Genomic DNA, 24360 nt, shown 5'->3' with positions numbered 1-24360 from the left:
CACGAAACCTCGCTGTTACAAAAGACCTACATTAGTTACCTGTTTTTGCGAACAGAAGGTGTTTTCACTGTTAAGAAAAAAGGCAATGTGCACCCCAAGCAGCCAGGCTCCTCCCCCAAAACTGCGTTCTAGCCGGCATTGCTTAAACATGTGCCTGTGAGCATCTGTGCGTTATGTCTATTTATTTTGAGCATCCGTTAGCAAGATGAGTTCTAAGGTATCGGAAAAACCTCAAAGTGCTCATATGGGTGTTAAACTTCGGGTAAAACTAGACATAATGAAGCATTTCAATCGTGGTGAATGAAGTAAGGACAAAGTGAATTTGGCTTGTGGAAGCTGACGAAGATGATGTTGAAGAGGTTTTGGCATTCCATGACCAAGAACTGATCAATGAAGAGCTGATGCAATTGGAAAAGGAAAGAATAACAATCAAAATTGAATACAATTGCGAATGGACTGAAAGTGAAGTCGTCCAGGAACTGAACATGAAGCAACTGTTGTGAGAATTTTGCTGCAGTGATTGCAGAAAAATATGGCTTTAATTTTGAAACGGTACGTAGATTTAGGGCATATTTGCAGGATGGTTTGAGTGCTTACAAAGAACTGTATGATAGAAAAATGCGCGAGGCTAAGGAGTCAATCTTGCTGTCGTTTTTCAAGCCTTCCACATCAACCACAGCAGACGAAGAACCTCGACCTTCAACGTCGAGGCAGGGAGACATAGAAGAAGATGACTTGCCTTCCCTGATTGAAACAAACGACAATGAGATGACACCCCAGTGTCCCACCACCCCAACATCCGGGCCGCGGACCGATACCAGGCTGTGAAGAATGCAAGGATGCAGCGGTAGCCAAGACGCATCCAGCGCATCTTTAAGAAGAAAGCCGAAATAAACAAGCTAATTAATTATGTGCTGCCCGGCATGTAATCGTCCGCCCAGATCAGAGGCGATTGCCGATTGCGTCGCTTCTGATCTGAGCTGACATGTGCATGCCGGGCGGCACATAATTAATTAGCTTGTTTATTTTGGCTTTTTTCTTAAAGATGTGCTGGATGGGTCACGGCTACCACTGTACCACTGCATGCTTCGCGGATCGGTATCGGTCTGCGGTCTGGAGGTTGGGGTCCACTGCACCATCCCAACCTCCGACGCCTCAGCCTAACACACCATCATCAGTGTGCTTCGCGCTGTCTTCCCGATTCGGGTAAGTAATACTACACTGTACGTACATTATTTCTACTTTATATAGGCTGTGTATTTTTATGTGTTATTTGGTATGATTTGGCACATTCATACCTTAAACGTTACTGGAGAGAGTGTTTCTGCCGAGAACACTTGCGTGAGATTTTCGCTACCGTGGACAGTTCGGCAATAATTGTAGAAAACTATTTCTACTTTATATTGGCTGTGTATTTATCATATCATTCCTGCTTTTACTATATATTACTGTTATTTTAGGTTTTATGTTTATTTGGCATGATTTGGTAGGTTATTTTTTGGGTCTGCGAATGCTCACAAATTTTTCCCGTATAAATAAATGGTAATTGTTTCTTCACTTTGCGACATTCCGGCTTACGAACCGTTTCATAGGAACGCTCTACCTTCGGATGGCGGGGGAATCCTGTAATACTAATCTGTGATGTTAATTGTTAAGGCTGACAAAAGGGCTTCACTGTAATGTTAACTACTGAGGTAAGGGGTTCTCTTTAGCAGCATGCTTGGGTTATAATTAGTGATAACGGGAGTTGTATTCATTTCCTAACCAATGGGTGTCATGTTATTCTCTCTATATGTGTGGGAACCAGAGGGAGTGGGAGGGCTTTTTGTCGAGGAGAAGAGAAGAGGTCGGACATGAGCCGAGTGCTCTGGTAGATCACCGGGGGTGATCCCAGCCAAGGGTTGACAGAGTACAGAGGAGATCGATGGGTGGAAAGAAAACCTGATTTTGTGAGTTCCAACGAATTATTTTGTGCACAGAACTGATAATTTTACTGACTTGGCGTCTTTATTGTATTTGTTTCTACTAACCCATCACCAAGAAATGTGTTCATCCATCATCGACAAGGACCTCGACACCATTTGATGGTGTCGAGACTAGTGCACGATTTGGATTTAAGTGAGGGAGAGTTGCGTAGTGTCAGCCTCATTCTCTCTTCCCAATTCCCATCTGGATCCAGTGGCAAGACAGAGTTGAGATGGCTGGAGATGGGACTATGTGCAGTGGCTGACCAGGATGTTTTCTGTGTCTTGACCTGCTCTACACGTTCCACGACCCTTGTAGAGACCGCCTTCTTGAATGTTAGACCTTCCATTGGTCTCGTCCACTCCATCCGCTGGAGTCTGTCTTCACATGCTGGGATAGACAACTCCCTATCTCACGGAGGGTTTCAGACCCATCGGCTACCCTCACCTGGTTTAGCTGGCTTGTCAAAGCTGTTGCCTGGTGCGGGTCCGCTGTTGCATGTAAACAGCTATGGAGAGCCACAGGTGAGAGCTGAGTGCCAGCTGGGGACCAAAGGTGGACTAACCACCTTGAAAAGGATGTGACATGTTCACTCACCAGAGGTGCTACCCCTCCCTGACACCCCATACACCCCCACCAGGAAATAATGATGAAGTGTAATCATTCAATTGTATATTATGTACTGTCTGATATTTTATGTTGTGGGCTGGTACCAGGATGAATTACACAGTATCCACACCAATGTCATTACAGTGTTGGAGGGGTCAACACCAGTTTACCCTCGACCCACAGGAGCAAACTGGGCGAAGACGCTACAGTGTGGGGGCTCGTCCGGGAATTGAATTTTGACGGATACTGTGTAGTTTGCCCGTTTTAAATTAGTGGAGATGGACCTGGATAAGATTGACCGCTGGTGTGAGATCGAGGAAATACTGGTTAATCATGCCTGCGTATTAAGTGGGATAGATATGCGTACCTTGGAGGAAGTGTTAATTCAATGGTTGAGTATAGTTAAAGCTGCAGGTAAGGTCAAAATCGTAGCCAGAAAGTTTGGTAAAATGGCGGACTCAGGATTTGTGTTAGTTCTGGCTGGTGCTGATATCACGGCAGTGGGACTGCCAGCATCTATCAGTGACCCCGGTGAGGTGGGGCCATGGGGCATGCAAATTGTCACGGAGGAAGGGTCTGATGGGACACCAGAGGAGTTGCCTGACGCTGGGGGCGGAGATTTTGGAGATCGGGTCCTATTGTTTCTGCGGGATGAAGGAAGGGAGTGGTCAGATTAGGAAGATTTAATTAGTCCCCATCCCCCACGGAAGGGTGAGGGCTCCAAGTTGGCATCAGCCATTAACTCCCTGGTGAACAAGCCAGCAGGTCCTGGTCAGAAGTTGAGAGTTTTCTCGGGGAGGACTCCGACCCCTGAAGGGGAAGACGATTGTGAGACATGGATAGAGCAAGTGTTTCAGTTGCAAGGTGAGTGGCAGTGTTCTGAGGAAGAAAAGCGACAGCGATTGGTTGAATGTTTGAGGGGGGTGGCAGCTGAGGTAGTAAAAGGCGTGAAAGTCAATCAGCCTTATGCTTCTCTGATTGAGTATCTAAAAGCATTGGTGGAGGCTTTTAGTCTGACGGGGAGCATGGTGGAGCTTTTGGGGGTGGGGGCTTCAGAACCTGCATCAGGGGAAAGGGGGAGCGACGGCTAAATTGTTTGAGATGCCACGGGAGTCACATAGTGGACTGAGGTGTATCGGGATAAGGATAGACCAGGTAGCCAGGGGTGCACAGAGGCATGACATGATTGCTATGGGTCTCCGGCAGTCCCGTATAATGCAGTCACCCCGTCCTTTGTTCATTTGCTCAGGAGAGGTGAGGGGGGAGGAGGAGGGTGCATTGGAGTCGGAAGAGGGCTCTGTGAGTACGGTGCAGTCCTCAGTAGTAGCCCCTTGTGGTGAAGTGACCAGGGCCAGCTCCACTCGGGATTCAGTAAAGGTGGTCGCGGCAGGTGGGATTCCTCTGCTTGAAGGGAGAAGCAGAGAGGGCCCCTCCCTGAAGGGACAGACTGCACAATGGCCCGTGGGAGGCCAGGGTCCCGCGAGTCGAGCCGTGTGTTATAACTGTGGGGAAGAGGGGCACTTCAGGCAGGAATGTGAATGGCAGGGTGCCCCTCGGAGAGCAAGTCCATGGGTGTCCCAGCAGGAAGAGGGGACGAGAAACTTGGAGACCCAGTCAGGGAACGGCCTGGAGTCTCTGGGAAAATATGTGCCATGGGACCCCCGGATGGAAAAGACCCAATCCCAGAAGGATTGGTGGGACCCTGATCCAGCGTGTCGATATGGATAGAGGTAATAGGTGTGGAAGCCATACGTGACACTGGTTCACAGGTCATGTTAATGCACCATTTGTTCTACGATCAGTATTTGCAGCATTTACCCTTGACACCCTTCAGTTGACTGGAAATTTGGGATGTCAGCCCTGGTGATTACCCCGCGACAGTTATTTGTCAGTGAAGCCTGGAGTTCTTGGAGGCCGAGGTGAGAGTGTCCGCGGCTCATGAGGCCTTGGTGCTGGTTTCCCTGGACACTGTTAAGACGGGGTGTGTCAGTTCTGGTGGGGACCAACACCCCAATTGACTGAGGCTCCGGAGGTCTTCAAGGAGCAGGCAGGTGAAGACTTTTTGGAGACCCTGTCGGGAGCCAGTGCCACTTTTCAGAGGGTCATGGAGATGACGATGATGGATATGAACTTGCTTGAAGTGCTGGTATATTTGGATGACCTCATAGTAGTTGGATTCACCTTGGAAGAACATGAAGCGAGGCTAATGAAGGTGCTGAAGCATGAAGGATTAAAACTTTCCTTGGACAAATGTCAGTTCTGCCAGACATCTTTTAGTTATGTTCGACGCAGAATCTCGTGGAATGTAGCTACAGATCTGGCTAAGGTAGAAGCAGTGATCACTTAGCCAAGGCCCTTGCGCCCGTTCTTGGGGTTCTGTGGATGCTACTGGAGATTCATGAAGGGCTATGCCAAGCTGAGTCACCCCTTGAACCAGCTTCTGCGTGGCTACCCTCCTCTGGGGCAGAAAGGGAGAGGGACGAGATTTGGGAGTTTGGGGAATATCTGAACCTGTCAGAGCCCTTCGGACAGAGATGGGATGACAAATGTGAGGAGGGTTTTCAGTCTGAAAGGGATGCTGACTCAGGCTCCAGTGCTGGCTTTCGCGGACCCCCAATTTCCCTATGTGCTACTCACCAATGCCAGCCGTGAGGGGTTAGGGGCCGTCCTGTATCAGGATCAGGGCTCCGGGCTGAGGCCTGTGGCATTTGTCAGCTGGAGTTTGTCGCCCTCTGAGAGGAACTATCCCACCCACAAGTTGGAGTTCCTGGCGTTGAACTGGGCAGTGGTAGATAAGCTGAGTGACTATCTCTACGGGGCCAAGTTTGTGGTGACGACGAACAACAACCCGCTCACTTACATCCTGACCTCGGTGAAACTGGATGCCACAGGCCTTTGGTGGTTGGCAGCCTTGACTGTGTATGATTTCAGCCTGAAGTCCAGCCTGGGAGCCGGAATGTCGATGCAGATGCTCCGTCCCGATGGAGGCATAAGGAACTGGAGAGGGACAAGGAGTGGGAGAGCATTCCTACATCCGGGGTGAAGGCCATGTGTCAGTGTGCTATCACCGTGCAGGCCAAGGAAAAGGAGTAGCCAGATCGAGCAGTGGACCCATTGGGGGCATCGGATGACGCCCTACCCCTAGTTTACTGTGACCTGACTGCTCTGAAGACCATGCAGCTGACGGAGTTAAGCCCTGGGGAAGTGGCCGCTGCTTAGCGAGATGACCTAGGCATTGGCCCTGTCTGATATACAGTTGAAGAGGGGAATATGACACGGGCAGAGAAGACGAAACACACTTCAGTGTCTCTTTACTGAGAGAATGGCCTCGGTTGTGGTTGAAGAACCAAATTTAATACTGGGTAACGTCACCCCTGGACTGACGTCGGCGCTGGCAGCTGGTCCTTCCTGAGAAGTATCGGAAGGTTGTGTTCAAGTCCCTCCATGATGACTCTGGATATTTGCGGGTGGAAAAGACCTATGGATTGCTCAAGGACTGGTTTTACTGGCCATGAATGAGGTTGGAGGTCATAGAGTACTCTAAGTCCTGCATTCGTTGCACACGCCGGAAGACGCTGCCTTTGCAGGCTGCTCCTTTGTCACACTTGTAGAGTGCGGGGCCTTTGGACCTAGTGTGTATAGATTTCCTGGCCATAGAACCCAATGCCAGCAACATGGAGAATGTCTTAGTCATCACGGACCACTGTACCAGGTATGCTGAAGCTTTTCCTACCGAGGATCAGAGGGCGACTACAGTGACAAAAGTTCTATGGGAGAAGTATTTTGTGCATTATGGCCTGCCCCGGCAGATGCACAGTGAGCAGGGACAGGACTTTGAGGGTAAGCTCATCTGTGAGTTACTGGGCATGCTGGGATTTGAGAAATCGAGGACCACGCCCTCTCATCCATAGAGCAATTCCCAGCCATAGAGGTTTAATCGGATGTTGCTAGACATGCTCAGGACTCTGGAGGTCAGAAAAAAGAACAGGTGGAGTCAACATATTGGGCATCTGGTTCACTGTTACCAATGTACACCCAGTAAAGCTACCGGATACCCTCCCTATTATCTGAATTTTGGGCGCGAAGCAAGACTGAAGCCGGTGGGGTATTGCCGAAGCCTTAGTTGAAGTATATGTCTGATATGGGAAAAGAGCTGGAAAGGGCTTATGAGTTTGTTGGGGAGGCGGCAGCCAGGCAGAATTGAGGAAATAAGAGGAGGTATGTCCAGAAAGTAAAGTTCTCTCAACTCCTGCCGGGAGACCGAGTCCTCATAAGGAATTTGGTATTGCCTGGAAAGCACAAGTTGGCTGATCACTGGGCAGCCACGTCCTTTGTGGTGGAGAACTAGACTGCAAATTTACCGGTTTTCTGGGTGCGGCCTGGGGATGGAAAGGGGCCTATCAAGATTCTTCACCGGAATTACCTGTTGCCCATGGGGCAAGATGTACAGGTAGAGCGGGAGCCTGACGTGGTGGCTGCACCTAGTACAAAGACTCTGAGTATCTGTGGGGTGACGTAAAAGCCCACCCCGGAAGGACGGGCCTAGGCCCAGCCCCTGTGGGGGATACTGATTCGGATGATGATGATTTGGACGATTGGTACATGATGCCGTTCGCTGATGTCCCCGTGATGGAGGAAGAGACTCCTGGCCTTTCCCCCACTGAGTTATACGGGGTAATGGGGGTTAGTGATGGGCAGTCGGTGGTACCACAGGGTGCTGAAGGAGAGGATGTGGGGCCTGAACCAGAGACAGATGGTAGCGGGGTGCAGGGGGGTTTGAGTGACCGCTTGCGTGAAGGTTCTCCACGTCGCTCCCAAGGCTCCCCTGTAGTGTCTGAGGTGGAAGAGTTATAAGAGGGCATACGCAGGTCTCGGAGAAGTAGGAACCCCCCAGATAGGTTAACCTATACAGCACCTGGGGTACAGTTGTGGTCTCCACTGTTTTGGGGAGCTATATCGCTGCTTTCTGCACTTGGATTGGGCTTTTTGTTTCGCAGGAAGGAATTCCAAATTATTTGAACGTAATGAGGGCATGACTAAATTCAGTGGGGGGAGAATGTAGGGTTCTCAGTAATATTAATCTATAATGTTAATTGTTAAGGCTGACAAAAGGGCTTCTCTGCAATGTTAACTGCTGAGGTAAGGGGTTCTCTGCAGCCGCATGTTTGGGTTATAATTAGTAATAACGGGACTTGTATTCATTTGCTAGCCAATGGGAGTCATGTTATTCTCTCTGTATGTGTGGGAACCGGAGGGAATGCACGGGCTTTTCATCGAGGAGAAGAGAAGAATTCGGATGTGAGTCGAGCATTCTGGTAGATCACCGGGAGTGATCCCAGCTGAGGGTCAACGGAGTTCGGAGGAGTACGATGGGTGGAAAGGATACCTGATTTTGTGAGCTTCGATGATTTATTATGTGCACGGAACTGATAAATGTACTGACTTGGTGCCTTTATTGTATTTGTTTCTACTGACCCATCACCAAGAAATAATTATAAAGTGTAATCATTTAATTGTATACTGTGTATTGTCTGATATTTTATGTTGTGAACTGGTAACAGGGTGCATCACACAGTATCCACACCAACACCGTTACAGTGTTGGCGGGGTCATCGCCAGTTTACCCTAGACGAACGGGAGCAAACTGGACAAAGATGCTACATTGATAAATATTGAGGGATTCATACAAATTTGAGTCATTTTTTTCTGTTTTTGTACATTTTCAGCCCTTCAATAAACTATTGAAAATCGTGGTCATTTTTGCATATCCTAATTTCCATACATGAAAGATAATATAACACATCCAAGACTTCATCATGTATCTATTCTCAGATCTTTAGAAGGGAGATTATTTATGTGAACAATTTTAGTTACCAACCCTGAAGGCACTTTTTTTTTATAAGATTACAGTCTTGTTTGAAGAACAGTGAAATGATAATAAAATTAAAAACTGCAGAGTGCTTTCTGTAATCTCTGCCAGTTCTATGCTTCTCAAGAAGTACTGTTATCCTCTAATTGTTTCTTATTGAGCTTCCAACTTCAGCTGCCAAGGCCCTGAGCTCTGGACGTTCCCTTTTTAAACTTCTCACCTCAGATTTTCATTGATAATGCCTTATCAGGTCCTTGGGACATTGAAGACAATGATGCAAAAATGTCCAGGGCAAGGTGAGTGAGAATCCCAAAGACTTCTATATTAAAAGCAAAAGTATAGCAAGGGACAAAATTGACCCTCTTGAAGATGTCTCATTTAGTTCAGAGGCTAATCATCGACTGATAATTATAAAAATATTTATTCTAAAGAAAATTATCATACTTATGTGATGCCAATAAAGATAAGGTATGGGATTTCACCCCTGAAATCCCTACCATTTACTGTATATGTTCTGTTATTATTTGATGCCCAAGTGTTGTAGTTTTAGTTGCAGATTTCATACTTAAGCCCTTAAATGTCCATTTATCCACATAAGCTTTTTATTTAACATTAGGTGAAGCAAGTGATTACTTTCGTGAGATTGGAGGTGTGGACTTTATTCGAGGACTTATTAAACTGACTAATGCTTCTGTCCTTCGTGAAGCTGCTCTATTCACGTTAGGTGCTCTAGCTGAAAGCAGTGGTATGAAAGATTTTTATTTACCTTTTCTGAATTCCCTAGTTTCTCTTTTCCATGAACTTTCTTCGTTCTCTCTATTTATATCCTTCACCCTTGGCTCAATTAGTAAAAGCATTGCCTGATAATTTACTGACCAAAACATCAGATGCTTGATTTCTCAGGTGCTGTCAGGAAGGTGGGAACCTTATCACACCTGTGCTGTTTAAAAATGCAGTTTGAAACAAAAACTGCCAAGATTTCATAATTTGACATCCAGTGCCTTGTTGGAAAACATACCTACATCAGTGATTATAAGCTGAGAACTTGAACAAAGGGGTACTGTGTATAACTAAATAATTTTTTTGGTTCATTCCTCTGTCTCTCCCCCTCAAATTTGTTTTTCTTTACCCCTCAAATCCCATTATTCCTTCTCACTCTCAGGACCTGCACATCACCCACAATTTCCTTCTCCTGGTTTCCCACCACCTTCCCTTTTACTGTGGCCCGTTCTCGTCACCTATTAGATTCCTCCTCCTTCAGCCCTTTGCCTCTTCCATCTGTCACCTCCCAGCTTTTCACATCATTGCCATTTCCTCTAACCCACCTACCTATCTTTCCCCTCACCTATCAGCTGTCAGCTTGTGCTACTCCCCCTGCTCCCACTCTTTTATTCTGGCTTCTGCCCTATTTCTTTCCAGTTTTGATGAATGGTCTTGGTCCGAAATGTCATCCGTTCATTTCAACACACAAAATTCTGGTGGAAATACGGAGGTGAATGAAGTCAATGGCTTGGGCTGAGTTCCTTCCACATTTTGTATAGTGATGCTTGAGGTTTCCAGCATCTGCAGAATCTCTTCTATCTATAACTATTTATTTCTTTCCATAGATGCTGCCTGATCTACCAAGTGCTCCAGAAATTTTTGTGTGCTGCTTCCTCCAACAGCTGTCTCCTCTTTTCATACTCCCCTCCCCCCAAATTGCTGCATTTGTTTTTGCCTTTGTCTCTTATCCATCTTATAATTTAATGTACACAGAGTGCTAGAGGAGCTCAACTTGTCAGGCAGCATCTGTGGAGGAAAATGATAAGTCAGTGTTTTGGGCCAAGACCCTTTATCAGTTCCTTCTATCATTCACTTGCCACAGTCTTCCAAATTTGCCCCGCCTCTCTATATCTGCATGACATTCTTACGTCCCCCAGTCCACCAATCACCTTCTTTCTTGCCACTCCCTTCTCTGTATGCTCGTAGTCATTCCTCTACACTCTCAGTCCTGATACAGGGTTTCAACATGGAATGTTGACATTTTCTTTCCTCCCACAATGCTGCCCAACCCACGAATTTCCTCAGCGGATAGTGCTCCAGATTCCAGCATCTGCAGTCTGTTGTGTCTCAAATGGTTTCTATCTGCAAGCTTTTCGAAATCAGCTGCTTCACATTCTGTTGCAGTGAATTTTTGTACATTTGCTATCAATGATTCAAAATAAAAGTAAAGATATTTCTCTTTTGTGTTTCCAGTGTACTGCCAGCAGAGTCTGTGCACTGTAGAACTGCTATCCGGTATCGCCATGTCACTTGCTCAGAAGGATGCTTCACTGACTCTGAAGAGGACAGATGTCTACATGATCCTGGTGTTGGTCTCACACAACAGTATGGATGTCATGTTTATATCACTGTGCTAACCTTCTCTCCTTGAAAGATGAATCGGAACACCATATTACACAAATGTGTAAAGGAAATGCATGTGATAAGCATAAGTTACATATGATAACTGATTCTTAACCCAATGAACAAAAAAAAAGTTAACAGAACTCACCACCAAACAAGCAGAAACTATTTTGCTATTCATTTACTAACCCTGAATATGCAGCAAATTAATACATGTAGGCAATACATAACCCATTGTGCCAGATAAATAGCAATCCAACAGAACTCTATCTTCTTATAACTACAGACCTTCATTCTAGGCCACAAATTCAAAGTAAATTTATTAGCAAAGTACCTACTGTATATGTCACTATATTCTAAAGGAAAAAACTATCAAAAATGTTCAGCGGTTTTAACAGTGTCTTGATGCCTACAACTCATTAATTTCTTGGTTTTCTTCTTCACTAAATGAGGTCAGTGTTGGAGACAGGAATATTTCTGTATTTTCTACAGCCCAAGTCAGCACCAATCATGATCAACCACAGAGTAAAAGTTTTTCTTCTTCTGTTGCAGTTAAGGATAGCTTAGCCAGCATCAGCAAATGAACAATGAGTGCAATATATGCTCATCTTAACCCGGAGTCAAAACAATTCTGCATCTTCATTACCTTTCTTTGAGCCTACTGCACTAATACACTACACTGCACATACTACACTGTTAGGAAACTTGCTGTATTGTCACAGAGCTTAAATTCTTGAGAGGCTAATACCCATTTTAACCTGGTCATCATCAATTAAAGCCATCCTGTTCCTTTTAAAATAGTAAACCACAACTTCTCACAACCAACGGACTGACCTTCAAGGACTCTTACAACTCATATTCTCAATATTTATTGCTTCAATCCTGAAGTTGTGCACTCTTGTCCTAGACTCCCCTACCATGGGAAATACCTTTGCCATATCTAATCTGTTCAGGCCTTTTAACATTTGGAATGTTTCTATGAGATCCCCCCCATTCTCCTGAACTCCAGTGAATACAGCCCAAGAGCTGCCAGATATTCCTCATACGGTAACCCTTTCATTCCTGGAGTCATTCTTGTGAATCTTCTCTGAACCTTCTCCAACATCAGTATATCCTTTCTAAAATAAGGATCCCAAAACTACACAATACTCCAAGTGTGGTCTCATGAGTGCCTTATAGAGCCTTAACATCACATCCCTGCTCTTACATTCTATACCTCTAGAAATGAATGCCAACATTGCATTCGCCTTCTTCACAACCGACTCAACCTGGAGGTTAACCTTTAGAGTATCCTGCACAAGGACTCCCAAGTCCCTTTGCATCTCTGCATTTTGAATTCTCTCTCCATCTAAATAATAGTGTGCCTGTTTATTTCCTCCACCAAAGTGCATGACCATACTTTCCAACATTGTATTTCATTTGCCACTTCTTTGCCTATTCCCCTAAACTATCTAAGTCTCTCTGCAGGCTCTCTGTTTCCTCAGCACTACCCGCTCCTTCACCTATCTTTGTATCGTCAGCAAATTTAGCCACAAATCCATTAATCCCATAGTCCAAATCATTGACATACATCATAAAAAGCAGCAGTCCCAACGTCGACCCCTCTGGAACTCCACTGGTAACTGGCAGCTAGCCAGAATAGGATCCCTTTATTCCCACTTTCTTCTTTCTGCCATTCAACCTATGCTCCATCCATACTAGTAACTTCCCTGTAATTCCATGGGCTCTTATCTTGCTAAACAGCTTCCTGTGCGGCACCTTGTCAAAGGCCTTCTGAAAATCCAAGTACACCACATTCACTGCATTTCCTTTGTCCATCCTGCTTGTAATTTCCTGAAAAAATTGCAGTAGGTTAGTCAAGCAGGATTTTCCTTTCAGGAAGCCATGTTGGCTTTGGCCTATCTTGTCATGTGCCTCCAGGTACTCTGTAATCTCATCCCTAACTATCAATTCAAACAACTTCCCATCGGCTGATGTCAGACTAACAGATCTATAGTTTCCTTTCTGCTGCCTCCCACCCTTCTTAAATAGCGGAGTAACATTTGCAATTTTCCAGTCATCCGGTACAATGCCAGAACCTATTGATTCTTGAAAGATCATCGTTAATGCCTCCGCAATCTCTTCACCTACTTCCTTCAGAACCTAATGGTACATTCCATCCGGTCCAAGAAATTTATCCACTCTCAGACCATTAAGCTCCCTGAGCACCTTCTCAGTCATATGTAAAGGAGTTTCGATTTTTATGTTACTGCGGAGGCTAATTAAAATGGCGTTTTTGTTATGTTAATCTGGGGAATGCGGCTTTGTTGTGCTTTAACGCTGAGAAAGTTTGCGCTAGCAGCTTATTGTGGTTTAGAGTCTGATAAGAGGGTGCTATTAACCAATTGGGATAGTTGTTATGGTTTTGGTGTATCTGAAGATACTGTATGTGCGGGGTTTTGGGGCAGAAGGCGGGAGAGCGAGACAGAGGATGGACCAGGTGCTGTGAGTCCGCTAACGGGGTCGGACCCCGAGCGGGACGTTCGGCAAGGAGACGGAGACGGACTCGTGTGGAGCGTCTGGTCGACCACCGTTGTTGGTCCCAGGCGGCCGGTCGAGGTGGTCCGAGGGGGTCGCAGGGTGAAGAAGAAGGTCCTTGAGCTCCAACGGTTTTTGTGCACGAAGAGATTGAACTTTGATAAGTGTGGCGCCTTTTATTTTCCTTTTATATTTTATTCTCTTTTAATTATATAGTTCCAGTAATATCTATAAACTGTAAATCATTTAATTGCATCTGGTGTAATGTCTGTTATTTGGGCGGGGTGGGGTACCTCACACAGCATCCACACAAACGAATTACCCAGTTTGGCGGGGCCGAGGCTGTTTCCCTAGACGACAGCGAGCCGAGCGACCCTGAGGGTGGCCGGGGGGCTGCACATAATTTTCACTGCACATACTTTACTTCCCTGGCTCTCTTGACTATCTGGTATACTGCAGATGTCTTCCACTGTGAAGACTGATGTAAAATACACATTCAGTTCTTTTGCCATCTCTGCGTCTCTCACTACAATTTCTCCAGCATCATTTTCCATTGGTCCTATAGCTTCCCTCAGCTCTCTTTTACCCTTTATATCTATATACTACTAAAACTCTCATGCTGTGTCTGTCTGTTTGTGACCTCCAGTTAGTGCAAACGGTGCATTACAGCGGCACTTTTTTGGCTCAATCAAATTAAAATGCACTAACTTACAGAATGCAGGCAAAGTTCAGGGTTATATAATCGTATAAAATTGCTCATTTACCAAAATCAACAGGCTCGCTTTCACCCGAGAATCCATCTGCCATCATGGAAATCAGGACACGACAGCCTGACGCATGCACACGGCAGCCTCAGCAACGACACCTACCGGAGCAGGAGGGCAAGGCAGCTCTATTTCAAGGGGTCACATTCTGCTAATCACCATCAGCATGTGCAGGATTAGGACAGATCTAACTGCCACCCATCAATAAGAGTTAATTAAATCCATAAAACTCTTTGCTGCAGTCAAAGGACAGCGGTGACTATGTCACGTCCATTTAGGAGAGCACCAGCCACATCATCAAGAACAATCAGCATCCTTTGGTGTTACTGCTTCGTATCTTCTATCCAGCATTAGGGTGGGGAAAAAAATGGTCAGCTTAATTATGCAGCGTGGAAAGGGAAGGGGGACATTATAGTCAAGAGATGACGCCAAACGTCATCGGGAAGTGGCAAGGAGATGGCGAGAACAAGAATTGGATAAGGCCAAGGCTGCACAACTCCAGGATCAAAGAGTCAGGACAAAAAAAGATGAGAGAAGAAGAGACAGAGGAGGAAAGGCACGCGCGTCTCCAGGATCAGAGACAAGCAACAAGCAGCAGAAGAGATGAAGAGATGGGGGATGAAAGGTCTGCATGTCTCCAGAATGACAAAAACAGGCACAGGAGGAGGAGAGAGCAAGAGACAAAGGAGCTGAGAAATGCACGTCTCCAGGATCAGAGACAAAGAACAAACAGCAGAAGAGATGAAGACATGGGGGATGAAAGGACTGCATGTCTCCAGAATGACAACGAGAGGCACAAGGGTGGCGTCGTTCTTTAATTAACTGAGGTTTTCTACTTCAGTTTCCAAAGCAAAGTGATACCAATAGCATTCAGGAAAATTTAATATTCATTCTGGTCACATCAGACTGCACTACCCTTCTCTGAAAGGGTGCCCCAACGGGTCACCCCATTGTCTAGTACTCTCCAAATGCATTTTGTGTCCAGCCCATGTTTTAAAAACATCACTCTTTCCCCTTTTAGAAATACTACATTCTGTTCACATTAGTCAAATGTGAAGGATTTATTTTCTTCTACAATTATAGACTCTTCATTCAGCCATCTTGGTTCCAATTGCCACCTTTCCTAGACTTCCTTTCCTTGTTTAGCCTTTTGCTTCCTACAGATCCTGCTTCTGAGCCTTCAGCTCTCCTCATCCAAATTTTTCTCTAAATAGCTGTTCCGTTTTTTTCAGTGTGCCTCAGTATTGACTCAATTGTTGGTTTCCTTTCATTGAAGTTTATCATTCTGCATTTTAAGATGTTGCAATAAATCTCCCTTAAAAGGCTATCATTATTTATTGGCGAATGAGTCTTACTTCAGTGGTGAGAAAATTATTGGAGAAAATTTACTCGCATTTGGAAAAGCAGGGATTTTTTAGGGGGTATTAGCATGTGCACAGGCACAAGATGAGGCGTAGGTCCTAGAACGTGAGAAAAATTGTTTTGTAGCAGTACATTGCAAAGATATAACATTACTATGAATTACAAAATAAATGATGCAAAACAAAAATTTAAATTGAGATAGTGTTCATGGGTTCAGGGACCATTCAGGAACATGATGGCGGTGGGGAAGAAAGTGTTCCTGAATTATTGAGCGCGAGTCTTCGGGCTCCTGTATCTCCTCCGTGGCAGTAGCACTGAGAAGAGGGCATGTCCCAGATGGTGAGGGTCCTTGGTGATGGATGCCGCCTCCTTGAGGCACTGCCTCTTGAAGATATTGAGGTTTGTGCCAAGATGGAACTGGCTGAATCTACAAGCCTCTGCAGCCTTTTACGATCCTCTGCACTGGAGCCTGTTGTTGTTGTTGTTCGTCCTTCGTAGTCGAAGATGACCATGGTTTCAAAGTCAAATGGGAGATTGGTGGCTGTGGGTCCGGAGGTGACTGATGAGGCCAATCCGGGCCCTGAAGACTCGCCCACATGTGGGACACAAGTGGGTGGGTGCTGTCGTGGCAGTGGATGCTGCTCGGGCCTTGCGCACAGCACGCTTTCGTTGCACCTCGATGATGCGCCTGACTTCAGCTGCACGGGCTCCTGTGGTGATCTTGCTGCGCCAAGCTGGACGGTCGAGGGCAAGCGTCTCCCACGTGTTGATGTCGACACCCAGGCCTTTGAGGGACGCTTTCAGGCAGTCTTTGTAACGTTTCTTCTGCCCCCTGACTGAGCGCTTGCCCTGACACAGTTCTCCGTACAGCAGCTGCTTAGGCAATCGGCTGTCTGGCATTCTGACCACATGTCCAGCCCACCTGGCTTGGGCTTTCAGCAGGAGGGTGTAGACGCTGCAGATCCCAGCTCGTTCCAGGACTTCCGTGTCGGGGACTTTGTCCTGCCACCTGATGTGGAGGAGTCTGCGGAGACAGCTCAGCTGTTTGGCGTGTCTGCTGTAGACAGTCCAGGTCTCACTGGCGTAAAGGAGGGTGGTAAGGACCACTTCACAGTAGACCTACATGCCAGTCGGTGATGCAGTCAATCAGAATACTTTCCACTGTATATCTGTAGAAATATGCATGAGTCTTTGGTGATGTACCAAATTTTAAATTCCTAGAGCTGATGGTATGCCTTCTTCATGATTGCATCAATGCGTTGGGATCAGAACAGATCCTTGGAGATACTGACAGCCAGGAATTTGTGGCTGCTGATCCTTTTCACTGCTGACTCCTCATTGAGGACTGATGCATGTTCTCTAGAGTTCTGAATTGCCATCTGAGGTTTTACCCCTTCTGAAGTCCACCATTAATTACTTGATATTGCTGACATTGAGTGTGAGGTTGTTGTCACACCACTCAACCAGCCAATTTGTTTCACTCTTGTATGCCTCTTGTTGCCATCTGAGCTTTTACCAACAACAGTGGTGTCATCTGAGAATTTATAAATGAGTTATGCCTAGTTACACAGTTTCGGGTGTAGAGAGTTTAGAGAAGTGGGTTAAGCACGCATCACTGAGGTATGTTAGAGTTGATTGTCAGCAAGGAGGAGCTGTTATCACTTACCTGCACTGACTGTGGTCTCCTGATGAAAAAATTAAGGATCTAGTTGCAGAGGGAGGTACAAGGATCCTGGTTTGGAGCTTGATAATTAATACTGAAGAGATGATGATGTTCAATACCATTGATATATGTTTCGATACGCAAACACAAGGAAATCTGCAGATGCTGGAAATTCAAGCAACACACACAAAATGCTGATGGAACGCAGCAGGCCAGGCAGCATCTATAGGAGGAGGTACGGTCGATGTTTCAGGCTGAGACCTTTCGTCAGGATTAAATGAAAGAAGAGATAGTAAGAGATTTGAAAGTGGGAGGGGGAGGGATGGACCTAAGAGCTGGAAAGTTGATTGGCAAATGGGATACCAGGCTGGAGAAGGGAGAGGATCATGGGACAGGAGGCCTAGGGAGAAAGAAAGGGGGAAGGGGAGGATCAGAGGAAGATACAGTGAGAGGGACAGAGGGAGAAAAAAGAGAGAAAGAAAGGGGAAAAAATAAAAAATAATAAATAAAGGATGGGATAAGAAGGGAAGGAGGGGCATTAACGGAAATTAGAGAAGTCAATGTTCATGCCATCAGGTTGGAGGCTACTGAGACGGAATATAAGGTGTTGTTCCTCCAACCTGAGTGTTGGAGGATCCTCCCAACCTGAGTATCCTCCCGCCACCCCACTAGGAATAGGGTTCCCTTTGTCCTCACCTACCACCCCACCAGCCTCTGGGTCCAACATATAATTCTCCGTAACTTCCGCCACCTCCAATGGGATCCCACCACCAAGCACATCTTTCCCTTTCCCTCCCCCCCCTTTCTGCTTTCCACAGGGATCGCTCCCTATGCGACTCCCTTGTCCATTCGTGCCCCCCATCTCTTCCCACCAATCTCCCTCCCGGTACTTATCCTTGTAAGCAGAACAAGTGCTACACATGCCCTTACACTTCCTCCCTCACCACCATTCAGGGCTCCAGACAGTCCTTCCAGGTGAAGCGACACTTCACCTGTGAGTCAGCTGGTGTGATATACTGTGTCTGGTGCTCCCAGTGTGGTTTTCTATATATTGGTGAGACCCGACACAGACTGGGAGACCGTTTCACTGAACACCTAAGCTTTATCCACCAGTAAAAGCAGGATCTCCCAGTGGCCACACATTTTAATTCCACGTCCCATTCCCATTCTGATATGTCCATCCGTGGCTTTCTGTACTGTCAAGATGAAGCCACACTCAGGTTGGAGGAACAACACCTTATATTCCGTCTGGGTAGTCTCCAACCTGATGGCCTGGCCTGCTGCATTCCACCAGCATTTTGTGTCTGTTGCATATGTTTTGATGTTATCTTTGTGTTCCTAAACAGAATGAAGAGCCAGTGAGATTGTGTCTGCTGTAGACTGTTCCTGCAATAGGTGAATTGTAGAGGGTACAGGTCTTTTCTCAGGCAGGATATAATCCTAGCCATAACCAACTTCTCGAATTGATCATCATTGAGGCAGCTGACTGCTTTTCTTGGGCACCAGTATGATTGCTGCCTTTTTGAAGCAGATGGGAACCTCGGATCACAGTAGTGAACGGTTGAAAATGACCTTGAACACTCCAGCCAGTTGGTTGGCACAGGTTTTCAGTACCTGGCCAGGTGCACCATCGGAGACTGGCAGCCTGCATGGTTCACTCTCTTGAAGATTCAGCCTCTGATCAGAGATCACAAGGTTGTCTGTGGGGATTCACAGAAATGCAGTGTTACTCTCTCTTTCAAAGCATGCATAACATGTGTTGAGCTGAACTAGGAGTGAACGTCACTGCTATTTGCACTGTAAGGTTGCACCATATAGGAAGTAATGGCATGAAAACCATGCTACAGCTGCTGTGCATCTAATTGTGTCTCTAATTTCACATGGAATTGGCATTGCATTCTCATGATGGCTTTCTGTAGGACGTTCCTGGACTTCTTAAAGGATTCTGGACCATCAGTCCTGAATGCCACAGATCTGGCCCTCAGCACACTGCCAGTCTCCTGGTTCATCCAGAACATCTAGTTTGGGAAGGCTCAGTATGTTCTCGAAGGCACACACTCATCCACTCAGGTCTTGATAATGTGGGTGATAGCTATGATGTATTCATTCAGATCTGAAGATGAATCCCTGAGTATGGTTCAGTCCAACAAAGAGTTCTATAAACACCCCTGTGCCTCCCTTGAACATACTTGTTCCATGTGGTGGATGGTGAAGCCCTCAGGCTGGAGTGCTGTGCCCAGAATGCTGCGGGTGAGCCATATCTCTGTGAAGCACGGTTTATAACAGTACAGCAATCTTTTCTGAGGTTTTGGTTTTATTTTCCAATTTTCCAGAGACAGGAGGGGAGGGCCTTGGGGCTCAGGATTCATTTTACTTACAGTCTTCCCTATAAGCCACATTTCTTGAGCAATGGAGACATTCCCTGAGCTTCCAGCTGTTCTACTCGCTCCCTAGGTGGTTTGGAGTCTGAAAACTTTGGAATCTTAAGATCCCTAGTTGTTTTAAATGACATGAAACAATGTTGCTTATTGTAGTGACCCTGACAGCAGATTTCTGCTGTAATACAGTGGGCTGCAGTTAATTGGGACACATCAGAAGTAGTACATTTTGGCTCAATTAAGCGGTTGCCCCAATTAGCCAAAGTTTCATGGAGTTAGTTAAAATGTATAAAGACAAACTGCATTTCACTGAATAACAATTTTTGTATTTAAATGGAATAAAGAACAAATTAGAATGCTACCAAAACCTGTACAGTGCTATAAAACTATATTAGTACCTAACAGTTAACGAAGGAGATATTAATCTTCCCTGTTCTTTTGATTGACTATAAATGTACAAAATCAGTGCAGACACCTTGTGCAGAGAATGGACTATTTTCATACAATGCTTTAGACAACTGTCCAAATCTTTATTTTCATTGTAACATTCAAGGTGATTGTCAAAAACTTCAAATTCTTAATATTTTCTAAATTGTTGAAGCAGGGAAATCATTTCGTTTTCACTTTTGGCTGTTTCTGGCATCTCCAAGTCTGAATACTTGAAACCGCAGTGAGCAAAACAGTCCTGAATTGTCTTACTGCTTATTTCTTACTGACTATCCATGACAAAAATCACTGCATTTTAAGCACAAACTCTCACAACAAATGCATTTTAAAAACTGTTCACTTTAAACATTTCTTCTGAAATGAAGAATATTGATAATAGCTGGGGTCACTTGTCTTATAAAGACACTAACCAGAAGAAGGCAATGGCAAACCACTTACGTAGAAAGATTTGCTTCAAACAATTGTGGTCAAGGATCATGATCGCCAATGTTATACAATATGCACATGATGATATAAAATTATAAGTTGTATGGATAGGGTAAATGTAAACAGGCTTTTTCCCAATGAGGTTGTATGAGACTACAACTAGAGGCCATGGTTTCAAAGTGAAAGTTGAAATATTTAAGGGGAACATGAGGGGAAACTTCTTCACTCAGAGGATAGTGGGAGTGTGGAATGAGCTGCCAGTGGAAGTGGTGGATACACGATTGGTTTGAAATAAATTTGAATAGGTATATGGATGGGAGAAGACTGGTCGGGGTGCAGGTTGATGGGACTAGACAGATAATAGTTTGGTGTGGGCTTGATGGACTGAAGGGCCTATTTCTGTGTTGTAGTGCTCTATGACTCTATGACCCAAAGTGCTGTAAAGGAAAACATGCAAATTCCTCACAGACAGCAGTGGAGATTGAAATCCGATCATTAGTGCTGTGGAGCAGCATCCCTACTGTCTGACTCACAGTGCCAATTATTTGGATCATTGTGATATCCAGTTTTATTCCATTCATTAACATAATTATACAGTCTGTCCCGTGACTTATGACCTATAACATTGAGCTGAGCTTCAAACACAATTTGTTCATTGTCAGGACAATATATTTCCAATTTCAATGTTGCTTACATCCACTCATGTCTGTTATTCTTTCCTCTACTCTATACCAGATCTATCTTTAATTCAGCACAACTTTCATTAATCAGAAGCTCATTAATCTATTAATTGATTAATCTATTGGCATTGTCTCCTGGTTGAAATGAATTGAAATCCAAACACTTAATGCTTTTTGGCACTTTTTTTTAGAGATTGGACAAGCGTTGGCAAGATCAACAGGGTGTATTGATATTCTTCTAAATTTGTTCAGGTAATTAGCAAAATCTAAATTTGATATATTTCATGTTATTCTCAAGAGTGAAATGTTGAAATTTATGCTGTAAAAATGAAATTATGCCATTGGGATATTAAAGCAAATTAATTTGCAATGCAGCTTGTTTAAATGCCAAATGATTTCAGTCAATGTGAGCTTATTAATTTTACTTTGATGGTTATTTAAAATCAAAGAGTTAACTTAAGACTCTGGTTAAGATATTGGATAGACACTGGTATAATTTCATTTGGCTGAGCTGGATATGTGAATGAATGGTACCTGGAAGGTCAGAAACCCATTTACTTTTGTGGGCAGAATTTTTACCGTTTCGTGTTCCCGAAAGTGACATTAATAATGTACAAGGGGAATGGGAATAGAATCATAGAATTTTAAGGCACAGGAAGTAATTTAGCTGCATCCAAATGAAAAATAAACTAAATTGATCCACTTCCCAGCTCTGTGGTTACACCCTTCAATTGCTCATTCAGATACATTTTAAACATAATAGTTATTACCTCTACTACTCTTATAGTGAATATACTCTTATTGAATAAAATAAATTTTCCACGGCCCTTTCTAATCCTTCCTTCAATTAACTTAAACCTCTGTTTCCCAAGTTACTCACTGAGAAAGTGAAGTTCTGTCTGTATATCCTCCCAAGAACATAGAGCACAGCACAGTGAATTGAATTGACTTTACTTTATTACTTACATCCCTCACTTACATGAGGAGTAAAAATCTTTACGTTATGTCTCCGTCTAAATGTGAATGTGCAATTTATAGTCATTTGTAATAAATAGTATGTACAACAGGACAGTCAATATAGCATAGAAATACAATTGTGTCGGCGTGAATTAATCAGTCTGATGGCCTGGTCCTCACTTTTATTCCGTGGTACAGTTTCCCAGATGGTAGCAGCTGGAACAGTTTATGGTTGGGTTGACTCGGGCCCTTTTTATGCACATGTATATGTCCTGAATAGTGCGAAATTCACATCTACAGATGCGCTGAACTGTCTGCACCACTCTCTGCAGAGTCCTGCAATTGAGGGAAGTACAGTTCCCATACCAGGCAGTGATGCAGCCAGTCAGGATGCTCTCAATTGTTTCCCTGTAGCTCTTTTGGCCCACGATGTTGTGATGGCCTATTAACCTACTCCATGATCAATCTAACCCTTCCTTCCCTCCCTCATAGCCGTCCATTTTTTTTTGTTAATGTGCTATCTTTGACTTCCTTAAATGTCCCTAATGTATCTGCCTCTACCATTAGCTCTGCCAGCGCATTGTACAAGCCTAACACTCTGTGTAAAAAATACTATTGATATCGCTCATATATTTTCCTCCATTCATCTTAAATTTATGCCCCCTCATATTAGCCATTTTCATCCTGGGAAGAAGTCACTGATTATCCACTCGGTGTATGCCTCTTATCATTTTGTATACCTGGATCCACCTCTTTAGGTCCAAAGACAAAATCCCTAGTCACTCAAAGCTAAGCTGTCTTATAATTTTATATGCTTCAGTTAAATCATCTCACATTCTCCTTTGTTCTGCGGAAAGCAACACCAGCCTGGCTAGCCTTTTATCATAACTGAAAGTAAGTCTTTGCACCTTTTCTCCTGCTCTTATACCCTCCAGAGAGTGGTGACAAGAGCTGGAGTATTTTTGCTGTGCCCTAATTAGTGTTTGGTAAAGTCTAACATGATCAGTGCATCAACCTATAGAGACAAGTACTCTTTATGCTTCTCATGGAATACAGTGTTGGGAAATGTATGATAATGCATTTTGGTAAAGGGAACAATAATGCTGACTATTACCTAAATGGGGAGAAAACTCAAACATCAGAGGTGCAGAGGGCCTTAGGAGACTCCCAGAAGGTTAATTTACAGGTTGAGTCTGTGGTAAAGAAGCCGTATTCAATGTTGGCATTTATTTCAAGGGGAATAGAAAATAAAAGCAAGGAGATAATGCTGAGCCTTTATAACACACTAGTCAGGCTGCAGTTGGAGTATTGTCAACAGTTTTGGGCCCCATATCTCAGAAAGGGTGTGTTGTCTTTGGAGATAGTCCTGAGGAGATTCACAGGGATGATTCCAGGAATGAACGGGTTAATATTTGAGGAGCATTTAGCAGCTTTGGGCCTGGTCTCACTGGAATTTAGAAGAATGCGGGTGGGGGATCTTACTGAACCTACCAAATGTTGAAAGGACTAGATAAGGTGGATGTGGAGAGGATGTTTCCTCTGATGGGGGTTTCCAGAACTAGAGGACACAGCCTCAAAACTGAGGGGCAACCTTTCAGAACAGAGGTAAGGAAGATTTTTTTTTTAGCCAGAGAGTATTGAATCTGTGGAATGCTCTGCCGCAGACTGCAGTGGAGGCCAAGTCCATGGGTATATTTAAAGCGAAAGTTGATAGTTTCCTGATTGGTCAGGGCATCAAAGGATATGCTGAGAAGGCAGGTGTATGGGGTTGAGTGGGATCCAGGATCAGCCATGATGGAATGGCGAAGCAGACCCAGTGGCTGAATGGCCTAATTTTACTCCTATCTATGTGTCCTGCTAGTTTTTTTTTCAGGAACCTTTTGTTCCTGCACACATTTAATTATTCCATCATACTTTGACCAGATTGGTGTTCAGCTGGTAGTTCTGTTAAATCTTTTTTCTGGCCAAAATATTGGCCACCTACCAAATGCTCCTTACTACATGTTTTGGGGCCAGAATCTTTCAACCCTTTCATCAGTGGGTATGTCTCCCCATACACCTCGCAGCCTACGCCAATTAACATTCAGTGTTCCAGCTCTGAACTCCTTAATGATCGGAGGCTTCTAGCTGAAAGAATACCCGCCTATTTCCCCTGGCTGTCCCCAGTTTCTCAGTTTAATGTGTGACTCCAGCAGGGGTGTGGGGTAGTGAGTGAATTTTATGAATATTGTCTGCACAATGGTCTTTGGGAGTGTAACATGTATTATAGCCAGAGGGGAACTGGTAAATGTACTAATATTTAGATTTCCAGAAGATGTGATGAAGTACTGTTTCAAAG

At 44.7% G+C, this 24360-nt stretch overlaps 1 protein-coding gene across 1 annotated transcript in view; it reads left to right on the top strand.

Annotated features, from left to right (window-relative positions):
* terb1 (telomere repeat binding bouquet formation protein 1) overlaps positions 1–24360 on the top strand; it is a 279465-nt gene that overhangs the window by 121255 nt on the left and 133850 nt on the right. The window contains exons 3-5 of the mRNA XM_072279076.1: positions 9060–9188; positions 10679–10810; positions 21257–21317. Of these exons, the coding sequence (XP_072135177.1) occupies positions 9060–9188; positions 10679–10810; positions 21257–21317 (322 nt within the window). The remainder of the gene's footprint in view (positions 1–9059; positions 9189–10678; positions 10811–21256; positions 21318–24360) is intronic.

This window comes from Mobula birostris, chromosome 15 (assembly GCF_030028105.1).
Source record: "Mobula birostris isolate sMobBir1 chromosome 15, sMobBir1.hap1, whole genome shotgun sequence".
Taxonomy (NCBI): Eukaryota; Metazoa; Chordata; class Chondrichthyes; order Myliobatiformes; family Myliobatidae; genus Mobula; species Mobula birostris.
This window is presented reverse-complemented; position numbering and strand designations above follow the sequence as displayed.